The following is an 11,935-nucleotide window of genomic DNA, read 5'->3' as shown; positions in this document are numbered from 1 at the left end:
ACAGACAGACAGACAGACAGACAGACAGACAGACAGACAGACAGACAGACAGACAGACAGACAGACAGACAGACAGACAGACAGACAGACAGACAGACGACAGACAGACAGACAGACAGACAGACAGACAGACAGACAGACAGACAGACAGACAGACAGACAGACAGACAGACAGACAGACAGACAGACAGACAGACAGACAGACAGACAGACAGACAGACAGACAGACAGACAGACAGACAGACAGACAGACAGACAGACAGACAGACAGACAGACAGACAGACAGACAGACAGACAGACAGACAGACAGACAGACACAGACAGACAGACAGACAGACAGACAGAACAGACAGACAGACAGACAGACAGACAGACAGACAGACAGACAGACAGACAGACAGACAGACAGACAGACAGACAGACAGACAGACAGACAGACAGACAGACAGACAGACAGACAGACGACAGACAGACAGACAGACAGAAGACAGGACAGACAGACAGACAGACAGACAGACAGACAGACAGACAGACAGACAGACAGACAGACAGACAGACAGACAGACAGACAGAACAGACAGACAGACAGACAGAACAGACAGACAGACAGACAGACAGACAGACAGACAGACAGACAGACAGACAGACAGACAGAAGACAGACAGACAGACAGACAGACAGGACAGACAGACAGACAGACAGACAGACAGACAGACAGACCAGACAGCACAGGACAGACAGACAGACAGACAGCAGACGACAGACACAGACAGACAGACAGACAGACAGCAGACAGAACAGACAGACAGACAGACAGCAGCAGACAGACAGACAGGACAGACAGACAGACAGACAGACAGGACAGACAGACAGACAGACAGACGAGACAGGACAGACAGACAGACAGACAGCAGACAGACAGAACAGACAGACAGACAGACGAGACAACAGACAGACAGACAGACAGACAGACAGACAGACAGACAGACCAGACAAGACAGACAGACAGACAGGAACAGGACAGACAGACAGACAGACAGACAGACAGAAAGACAGACAGAAGACAGACAGACAGACAGACAGGACGGCAGACAGACAGACAGACAGACAGACAGGACAGACAGACAGAACAGACAGACAGACAGACAGAAGACAGACAGACAGACAGACAGACAGAAAGACAGACAGACAGAAGACAGACAGCGACGGACAGACAGACAGAAGACCACAGACAGACAGAAGACAGACAGACGACAGGACAGACAGACAGACAGACAGACAGACAGCAGCAGACAGACAGACAGACAGACAGACAGACAGACAGACAGACAGACAGACAGACAGACAGAAGACAGACAGACAGACAGACAGACACCCCCCCCCTTGACACACATGTTGTTATAAACATCCTCAATCTACACCCAAACAGGTTTAGAAATGTTTGCATCCTGTTTCCATTGATCATCCTCAACTTGATTGGTGTCCGTCTGTGGTGAATTGAATTGATTGGACATGATTTGGAAAGGCAACACATGAGGTCGAAGGATTTGTCTGTAGAGCTCTGTAACAGGATTGTGTCAATGCACAGATCTGGGGAAGGGTACCAAAAAATATCTGCAGCATTTAAGGTCCCCAAGAACACAGTGGCCTCCATCATTCTTAAAGGAAGAAGTTTGGAACCACCAAGACTCTTCCTAAATCTGGCCGCCCGGCTAAACTGAGCAATCGGGGGAGAAGGGCCTTGGTCAGGGAGGTGAGCAAAATCCTGACGATCAAAGCTCCAGAGTTCCTCTGTGGAGATGGAAGAACCTTCCAGAAGGACAACCATCTCTGTAGCACTCCACCAATCAGGCATTTATGGTAGAGTGGCCAGACAGAAGCCCCTCTTCAGTAAAAGGCACATAACAGCCCGCTTGGAGTTTGGCAAAAGGCACCTAAAGACTCTGACCATGAGAAACAAGATTCTCTGGTCTGATGAAACCAAGATTGAACTCTTTGGCCTGTATGTCAAGCGTCTCGTCTGGAGGAAACCTGGCACCATCCCTACGGTGAAGCATGGTGGTGGCAGCATCATGCTGTGGGGATGCTTTTCAGTGGCAGGGACTGGGAGACTAGTCAGGATTGAGGGAAAGATGAACGGAGCAAAGTACAGAGAGATCCTTGATAACCTGCTACAGAGAGCAGATAAACTCAGACTGGGGCGAAGGTTCACCTTCCAACAGGACAACAACCCTAAGCACACAGCCAAGACAATGCAGGAGTGTCTTTGGGACAAGTCTCTGAATGTTCTTGAGTTGGCCAGCTCTGGTAGGAGACCTGAAAATAGCTATGCAGCTATGCTCCCCATCCAATCTGACAGAGCTTGACAGGATCTGCGAAGAAGAATGGGAGAAACTCCCCAAATACAGGTGTGCCAAAACAAACAAATTTGTACACAACATTTGAGAGAAATACGTTTTTTGTGCATATGGAACATTTCTGGGATTTTTTTTCATTTCAGCTCATGGAACATGGGACCAACACTTTAAATGTTGCGCTTTATATTTTTTGTTCAGTGTACATACATACATACATACATACATACATACATACATACATACATATGATCAAAGATGCTCTTTTTGTATCTTGTTAGGTTTCTGTAGAGAATATATGACCTGACAAAGTTATGAACGATTCTACTTCTTCTCTTATTTGCAGAGTGCTTGTGTTGGACAAGGGACAAGTAGCTGAATTTGACACTCCTTCAAAACTTTTATCCAAGAGAGGAATCTTCTATGGAATGGCTAAAGATGCTGGACTGACACAATAGCCTCTCCTCTACACATGTATAAAACCTATTGTGCCTTCTGGCAGAAAACAGAGTGCCAGTGAATGTATCCTTTTATACGCTGTGGTCTACTGCGAAACCAGGATGAAACACTTTTTTTACATTTTATTTTAACTTTAACTTTTATAAAGAGTTTCAGGATGAATCCAGCTATTTTTGTACCGTACTGTGTTTGTAATTTAAGCTATACATTTTATTATTAAGAGATGTCTGATGGGGAAGTTGGCTCAGTTCAATATGTGATTCCTTTGTGGACCGTGTATGCAAAAACTTGAATTATGTACCACCAAAATATGAAAGATGATAATGCCTTTATTAAAGAAATTAAGACTTCCTTGTTGATGTTTCTGTGGTAGTTTTCATAAAACATGTTAACTACTCTGGTATAACCTACGCTACAACAGCAACATTGTTAGCAATGTAGGGGAAAACCAATGTAGAACATTTAGCTGAAAACATAGGAATTAACAGGATCTATGGTTTGATACATACAGACTGTCAACACAAGAGCATACATACATGAAACATGTGGCCTAGATGAATTAACACTGGAATATTACAGCCTGCAAGTTCGTAGCTTCCACCCCTTCATCACCCACAAACACACACCAACTGACACTTGGTGTGCCTGATTGACTGCTGAATAATATTGTTTTCTTGTATATATATATATATATATTATGTCTCTGATACGTTAGGCAGCAAGGGGCTAAAAAATACCCCATAGTAATCTATGTAGCCTTAGAAAAAGGGTCATAAATAATTTGCTAACATCAGATAACATTCATATATTGGCCATCTCCGAGACTCAGATAATTCATTTGACGATACAACATCTACAGAAGAGACAGGAATGCCTATGGGGGAGGTGTTGCTGTATATATTCAGAGCGGTATTCCTGTAATGCTTAGAGAGGATCTAATGCTGTTGAAGTGTTTAAGCCTATTCTTTTTGGTTGTTGCTAAAGGCCACCAAGTGTTAATAATCCGTATCTAGATAGGTTGTGTGAAATGCTTAATAGGCTATGTGATGTAAACAGAGAGGTCTACTTTCTTGAGGACTTGAACATTGACTGGTTTTCATCAAGCTGTCCACTCAAAAGGAAGCTGCTCACTGTAACCAGTGCCTGTAATCTGTAATCTGTTTCACGGTATTAATCGACCTGCCAGAGTGTTTACGAATAGTACAGGAACAACATTATCCACATGTATTGATCAAATGTTCACTACGGCTGCAGAACTATGTTCTAGAGCTGTATCCACATCCATCTGATGTAGTGATCACATTTTAGTGGTTTATATCCACACAAAAAAGACAAGATTCCAAAAACTGGCCTTAAAATAGTGTATAAGAGGTTTTGTAATGATTCTTATGTTGAAAATGTTTTTAAAAAAATCTAAACTAGGAGCTAAACTGTTACATGGGCATGAAGATTAATTCAACTCAATCTTTCATTGACTCAGATGGCTCATTCAACAACAACAAAAAACTTTTAATGTTGCCAATTACTTGAATTACTATTTCATTAGAAAAGTGGGCAAACTCAGGCATGAAACGCCAACAACAAATGGTGAGCCGTCATATTCGTGTGTATATAATACCTAATAATGGAAGAAAAGCATGGTCATTTAGAATTGTATAAAGTCTGTGTGGGAGTGGTGGAAAAACATTCAGTAAAGAGAAACCACATGGCATTGACAACTTCGAATGGAAAGCTACTGAGGATGGTAGCGGACTATATCTCCACTCTAATTTATCATATCTTTAATCTGACCCTGGAGAAAAGTATTAATCCTCAGACCTGAAGGAAGCTAGTCATTCCTCTAACCGAGAATGGTAAACTTTTTTCCCCAAAAGTTTGCTAAGAGCTGCCAGCAAGCTGATTGGTCGGCTGTTAGTCTGGTTCTAACAGCCGACCAATCAGCTTGCTGCCAGCTCTTAGCAAACTTTTTTGGGGGAAAAAACGTGTTTGACCAGATACAATGCCTTGCTGACTAGGACAATGTACTCCTTGTTACAAGCAAAGTAGGAGGCTGTTGTCAATCAAAGTTGCTACTTCAGAACAGGAACTTTTCCAGTTATATTATTCCTATTTTAAATTGATGTAGTTCTCTCCTTGAGATGTTCTTGTCTGTTATTATGTCATGTTTTGTGGAAGAGAGGCTGCTGCTTTAGCAACATCTAATGGAGATCCAAATAAAATACGAAATAACTGAGCTATGAACCTTCTACATGAAATGCCTCACTGACTAGGACAATGGAGTCCTTGTTACAAAGTAAGAAGCTGTTGTCACTCAAAGTGACTGTCGTAATTCATTAGTTTTTCGAAGTGTCAAGCTTGCTCACCTAGAAGCTCTCCCGAACCAGGGTTGGTGACCACCAGTGAGGTAATTACATGAATGCTGAAGTTACTGCAGTCGAGCACTAGAGGAGGCCATTTAACCACGCTCCGTCGTACCTCACAGCACAGACTGTACCTCAGGCTCAGGCGTCAGTACAGATGGGAGCCGGTGTTGTCTAACTATGTTCCCTGTTGGTGTTGTTAGCGCCACGGGCTTACCAACTGATCCACACAGGACCACATTTACCTTGTAACGACTCCGCAGCAGTACTGTCCTGAATGCAGTAAACACACTAAAGCCACCCTGACAATGACTGACATTGGACCTTTCCTTCAGTGAAAATAAACCAATAAACCTAAACGTTCATTTGAAATGTCAAGCATTTCATCATGTCGATTCGCACAGTGATAGTGAATCTGCCCCACAAACATCGAGAGCTCCGCTGATATTTTGCCTCTTATAATGAAGCTTACTCCTGACTGCTGTGATGGATGGTTGATTTGATGTGGTCTCTCAGGATGAAGTTGCTCACAGATCCAAGGTCAGTTTTATGTTTCCCCAAAAATTGATTTGAGGAGAGTAAACTGATCCTAGATTTTAGGCCTAAGGGTAGGACAGCCCCGATCTCTAATGGGAGGGGGAGTTTATCCCCAGATTTCTCGAAGCATGATGCCTCTTGCTCCACACCACAGAACCACAGAGCTCTGTGGTGTTCTGGGGACGACTTGTGGCCGGCTTCTCAGCAGTGTTTTCCTGCATTAACTGTGTGTTGTTCTAACGTCAGGCCATAAGCTACCGAACACCCCCCCCCCCCCCCCACCCCCTTCCTCTCAGCCACCCAACACCAAACGCTGACAGGTGATTGGTTCAGCTGACGATGGATGAGCTCAGAGTAGAGCCCTGCACTGGCAAACATTTTAAGCCTGAGCCTTACCCATGCTTGTGACATTCAGGCCCTACTCAGGCCCAATTGCTTCTGACAAATTTAAAGGCCGGACCTGCCTGAAATCAGAAATAACTTCCTCCGTTAGTAAACCCATTAGCTGCTCCTCTCTCTGTCACTGGCTCCTGCACGCTGATCGCTCTGCATGCACTCTGCTCATGGCAGCTCGTGAGTATCCATAGCAATGGCTCCGCTTGGGCTGCTCTGCTCAGTGAAAAGACATAAGAGAGCAGTTAGTTGTATAGTTTTCGTCATTGTAAACTCCAACTCAAGGAACAGCTATTTTCTGTGAAATAATCTCACCTGTTTCATATTTGACGAGGTTGAAGGACTTCTGACACCTTGTTATGATCTTAGTCTGATCTTAGTCAGACATGACTGTACTGCACAACAGAGCACGAGCAAATGGCTCAGCTTCAAAATGTTAATGATCAATTCAGCGATACCTGAGCCCTACCTGTAACCTAGTTATGAAAAAACAGGCTCTACCCGGCCTTAACCCGATGTATAATATCAGGTTAGTACAAGCAACACGTAGCATGCAGACAGAGAAACATAGAACAAGCAACACTTAGCATGCAGACAGAGGAAACAGAACAAGCAACACGTAGCATGCAGACAGAGAAACATAGAACAAGCAACACGTAGCATGCAGACAGAGAAACATAGAACAAGCAACACGTAGCATGCAGACAGAGAAACATAGAACAAGCAACACGTAGCATGCAGACAGAGAAACATAGAACAAGCAACACTTAGCATGCAGACATATAACACAGGACAAGCAACACGTAGCATGCAGACAGAGAAACAGGACAAGCAACACGTAGCATGCAGACAGAGAACATAGGACAAGCAACACGTAACATGCAGACAGCGACACAGGACAAGCAACACGTAGCATGCAGACATATAACACAGGACAAGCAACACGTAGCATGCAGACAGAGAAACAGGACAAGCAACACGTAGCATGCAGACAGAGAACACAGGACAAGCAACACGTAGCATGCAGACAGAGAACATAGGACAAGCAACACATAGACAGAACACCAGCACAACAAGCAACAAATAAAATACATAAATGCAACAAAGTGCTTCCACACCTGACAAGCTACAGATAACATGGAGAGCTGCAACACACAGCTAGGGATTACATTCACAAGTCTGATTGGCCTTGAGCTATGTCTTCATGTTTTTTTGTGAAGGTGTGATAGGTGGTGCAGTCGTGTGTGTCTGATGGCAGTGTATTCCAGACATGGGAAGCTCTCACAGGGAAAGCAGATTGACTGAAGGTGCTTTTCCTTAAGGGAACTATACAGTCACCTCTCATGACAGACCTTGTGGATCTGCTGCCATGGGTTTGGGTTTTCTGTTTAACAAAAGTACTGAGTGGAGAGGGAGCCAGGCCATTCAAGACATGCGTCTGTGTATTGCACAAGATTTTCAAACTCAGGAGCTCATGCATTCTGAGGATGTAACAGTGACAGTTTCAAGCGCAGTTTCAAGCGCTTTGAAAGCCTGTTTGTAGACAGACTGAATGGGTTTTAATGTTGTACAGCAAGCTTGGGCCCAACTAGTCAAGCAGTATGTTAAGTGGGTGGAATATAGTAGATTTGAAATACAGTTTTGCTACCTCTGTAGACAAACATTTTGTATACATCGAAAATTATCTAGGTTGAATTTGGTTATTTAAGTTACCCTTTTCGCCTGCTTTTTAAAAGAGAGGTTGGAATCAAGTATGATGCCAAGGCACTTCAAATCAGATAGCACCTGGAGCTTCTCCCCTGACACATAGACATCTGGCTCAGTAACATCAGATACCACCTGTAGCTTCTCCCCTGGCACATAGACATCTGGCTCAGTAACATCAGATACCACCTGTAGCTTCTCCCCTGGCACATAGACATCTGGCTCAGTAGCATCAGATACCACCTGTAGCTTCTCCCCTGACACATAGACATCTGGCTCAGTAACATCTGTTGCCCTCTTTGTGAAGAACATGTAGACACTTTTATTCACATTGAGATGCAAACACGAGTCACTGAGCCACTTTGTAACCTGGACCATTACAGTAGTGAGTTCTTGTGCAGCTTGTTGTTTGCTCCTTGCATGTACATATATCACTGTATCATCTGCATACATTTGATCTTCAGACCCAGTACAGACAGAAGGCAGATCATTAATGTACAGGCTGAACAGGAGGGGCCCCAGTATTGCCCCTCGGGGCACGGCCACATCATAGCTGAGAGTGGGCAACAGCTCATTGCTCACTCTGACACACTGGGTTCTACCTTCAAGGTAAGATTTCATCCTTCTCAAGGCATCGGGGGAAAAGTTTAACTCTGGTTTTGTGATGAGAATCTCATGGTTAACAGTATCAAAAGCCTTCCTTAGGTCTAGTAATACAGCCCGACAACAACGCACCCTTTGTCCATATTGGACTTCACATTTTCCAGAAGAAAGCAGTTGGCCGTTTCTGTGGAGTGTTTCGCTCTGAAGCCAAACTGTTATGAAGTGTAATGTGAAGGGGCTGTTGTTGAGGTGGGCAATCAGTTGTTCTGCTACACACTTTAACAACCTTCCACACCACAGGTAGTATACTAATGGGCCTGTAGTTACTCACGTCAGCAGGGTCGCCTGATTTAAAGATGGCCGTTATTATGGCCGACTTCCAGAAGACAATGCATATGTCTTCACACCCCAGAGTTAATACTAGATGATTGTGGACTACAGGAAAAGGAGGACCGAGCACGCTCCCATTCTCATAGACGGGTCTGTAATGGAGCAGGTTGAGAGCTTCAAGTTCCTTGGTATTCCACATCACCAACAAACTAACATGATCCAAGCACACCAAGACAGTCCTGAAGAGGGCACGACAAAACCTATTTCCCCTCAGGAGACTGAAAAGATTTGGCAGAGGTCCTCAGATCCTCAAAAGGTTCTACAGCTGCACCATAGAGAGCATCCTGACGGGTTGCATTACTGCCTGGTATGGCAACTGCTAGGCATCTGACCGTAAGGCACTACAGAGGGTAGTGCAAACGGCCCAGTACATCACTGAGGCCAAGCTTTGACTTTCTGATTATAAAAATAATAATTTAACTGTGTGTTGGTAGAAGATCCAACCCTCCTCACCTGTATGACAGGAGTGTCTTCATTTCTATCACAGAGGAGTAAAGGAGGGTGTGTAAGGTAAGAAATGTCTCCTATGTGGGATACCTGACAGAATGTACAGTACTATGTTATTGCTCCCTTTTTATCCATCAATCACACTTTGAATTGCTTTGGCTGGTGAAGGTGTGTGTTTCTGGTGAAGGTGTGTGTTTCTGCCCCAACACACACACACACACACACACACAGAGAGAGAGAGAGAAATGTGCCATATCACTGCTTTAGGCCATTCTGTCCTGAACTGAAACCTGCAGTGCTATATGTTAGGTTGTCAAGACAGTACCTGTGGCCAAACTTATTGAAATTATACGTGACCAGCCCAGATTCAGAATATTCTAAATCAGAATATCAGACCATAGATTATAATTGATTGTTGCTGAAGTGGTAAAAACAACAGATGGATGGTTACAGCTGTAAAGGCTCTAATAACATGTGACAGGAGATTAATGTGAATCGTATGTTGGTTGAAAATATTGTAAAAACCTACAATCCCCCTGAAAGCATTACAATGGTTAGACCAACTGTAATTCTTCATACAAACACACAGCTATGCCTTGAATTCTCTCATGTGGCCTCCGTATCCTCATCAGCGTGACTGTTCAGGAATTCGGGCAGAATAGTAGATACCTTTAAGAGAATTGAATGTGCATTCGTTGAACATTTATTTTATGTCAGTACCATTGTTGTTGATGTGCATATGTGTTGGTTTGTGGGTAATCTATGGGTAATCTGTGGAAAGGGGGATTCAGTTGAAGTCGGAAGTTTACATACACCTTAGCCAAATACATTTAAACTAATTTTTTCACAATTCCTGACATTTAATCCTAGTAAAAATGGCCTGTTTTAGGTCAGTTAGGATCACCACTATATTTTAAGAATGTGAAATGTCAGAATAATAGTAGAGAGAATTATTTATTTCAGCTTTTATTTCATTCATCACATTCCCACTGGGTGGGAACATGCGTTCCATTGTTTTTTGTGTCATATTTTAGGATGTCTTGTTCAAAGTTCAAGCAGGGCAAAGTTCAAGCAGGGCTAAATTCAAGCAGGGCAAAGTTCAAGCAGGGCTAAATTCAAGCAGGGCTACGTTCAAGCAGGGCTATGTTCAAGCAGGGCTAAGTTCAAGCAGGGCTAAGTTCAAGCAGGGCTAAGTTCAAGCAGGTCTAAGTTCAAGCAGGGCTAAGTTCAAGCAGGGCTAAGTTCAAGCAGGGCTAAATTCAAGCAGGGCTAAGTTCAAGCAGGGCTAAGTTCAAGCAGGGCTAAGTTCAAGCAGGGCTAAATTCTAGCAGGGCTAAGTTCAAGCAGGGCTAAGTTCAAGCAGGGCTAAGTTCAAGCATGGCTAAGTTCTAGCAGGGCTAAGTTCAAGCAGGGCTAAGTTCTAGCAGGGCTAAGTTCAAGCAGGGCTAAGTTCAAGCAGGGCTAAGTTCAAGCAGGGCTAAGTTCAAGCATGGCTAAGTTCAAGCAGGGCTAAGTTCAAGCAGGGCTAAGTTCAAGCAGGGCTAAGTTCTAGCAGGGCTAAGTTCAAGCAGGGCTAAGTTCTAGCAGGGCTAAGTTCAAGCAGGGCTAAGTTCAAGCAGGGCTAAGTTCAAGCAGGGCTAAGTTCAAGCAGGGCTAAGTTCAAGCAGGGCTAAGTTCAAGCAGGGCTAAGTTCAAGCAGGGCTAAGTTCTAGCAGGGCTAAGTTCAAGCAGGGCTAAGTTCAAGCAGGGCTAAGTTCAAGCAGGGCTAAGTTCTAGCATGGCTAAGTTCAAGCAGGGCTAAGTTCAAGCAGGGCAAAGTTCTAGCATGGCTAAGTTCTAGCAGGGCTAAATCAAATCAAATCAAATCAAATCAAATTTTATTTGTCACATACACATGGTTAGCAGATGTTAATGCGAGTGTAGCGAAATGCTAGCAGGGCTAAGTTCAAGCAGGGCTAAGTTCAAGCAGGGCTAAGTTCAAGCATGGCTAAGTTCAAGCAGGGCTAAGTTCTAGCATGGCTAAGTTCTAGCAGGGCTCAGTTCAAGCAGGGCTAAGTTCTAGCATGGCTAAGTTCTAGCAGGGCTCAGTTCAAGCAGGGCTAAGTTCTAGCATGGCTAAGTTCTAGCAGGGCTCAGTTCTAGCAGGGCTAAGTTCTAGCATGGCTAAGTTCAAGCAGGGCTCAGTTCAAGCAGGGCTAAGTTCTAGCAGGGCTAAGTTCTAGCATGGCTAAGTTCTAGCAGGGCTAAGTTCTAGCAGGGCTAAGTTCTAGCATGGCTAAGTTCTAGCAGGGCTAAGTTCTAGCATGGCTAAGTTCTAGCAGGGCTAAGTTCTAGCATGGCTAAGTTCTAGCATGGCTAAGTTCTAGCAGGGCTAAGTTCTAGCATGGCTAAGTTCTAGCAGGGCTAAGTTCTAGCATGGCTAAGTTCTAGCAGGGCTAAGTTCTAGCATGGCTACGTTCTAGCATGGCTAAGTTCTAGCATGGCTAAGTTCTAGCATGGCTAAGTTCTAGCATGGCTAAGTTCTAGCATGGCTAAGTTCTAGCATGGCTACGTTCTAGCATGGCTACGTTCTAGCATGGCTACGTTCTAGCATGGCTAAGTTCAAGCATGGCTAAGTTCTAGCAGGGCTCAGTTCAAGCATGGCTAAGTTCAAGCAGGGCTAAGTTCTAGCATGGCTAAGTTCTAGC

At 44.1% G+C, this 11,935-nt stretch overlaps 1 protein-coding gene across 1 annotated transcript in view; it reads left to right on the top strand.

The window, feature by feature from the left end:
* LOC109866065 (canalicular multispecific organic anion transporter 2) overlaps positions 1-3,165 on the top strand; it is a 72,332-nt gene extending 69,167 nt beyond the window's left edge. The window contains exon 31 of the mRNA XM_031799230.1: positions 2,702-3,165. Coding sequence (XP_031655090.1) covers positions 2,702-2,813 — 112 coding nt within the window. The 3' untranslated portion in view covers positions 2,814-3,165. The remainder of the gene's footprint in view (positions 1-2,701) is intronic.
* The last annotated feature ends 8,770 nt before the right edge of the window (positions 3,166-11,935 follow it).

The sequence above is a fragment of the Oncorhynchus kisutch genome, linkage group LG20 (genome assembly GCF_002021735.2).
Source record: "Oncorhynchus kisutch isolate 150728-3 linkage group LG20, Okis_V2, whole genome shotgun sequence".
Classification (NCBI taxonomy): Eukaryota; Metazoa; Chordata; class Actinopteri; order Salmoniformes; family Salmonidae; genus Oncorhynchus; species Oncorhynchus kisutch.
The sequence above is the reverse complement of the archived record's forward strand: the minus strand, read 5'-3'. Positions and strand labels throughout refer to the sequence as shown.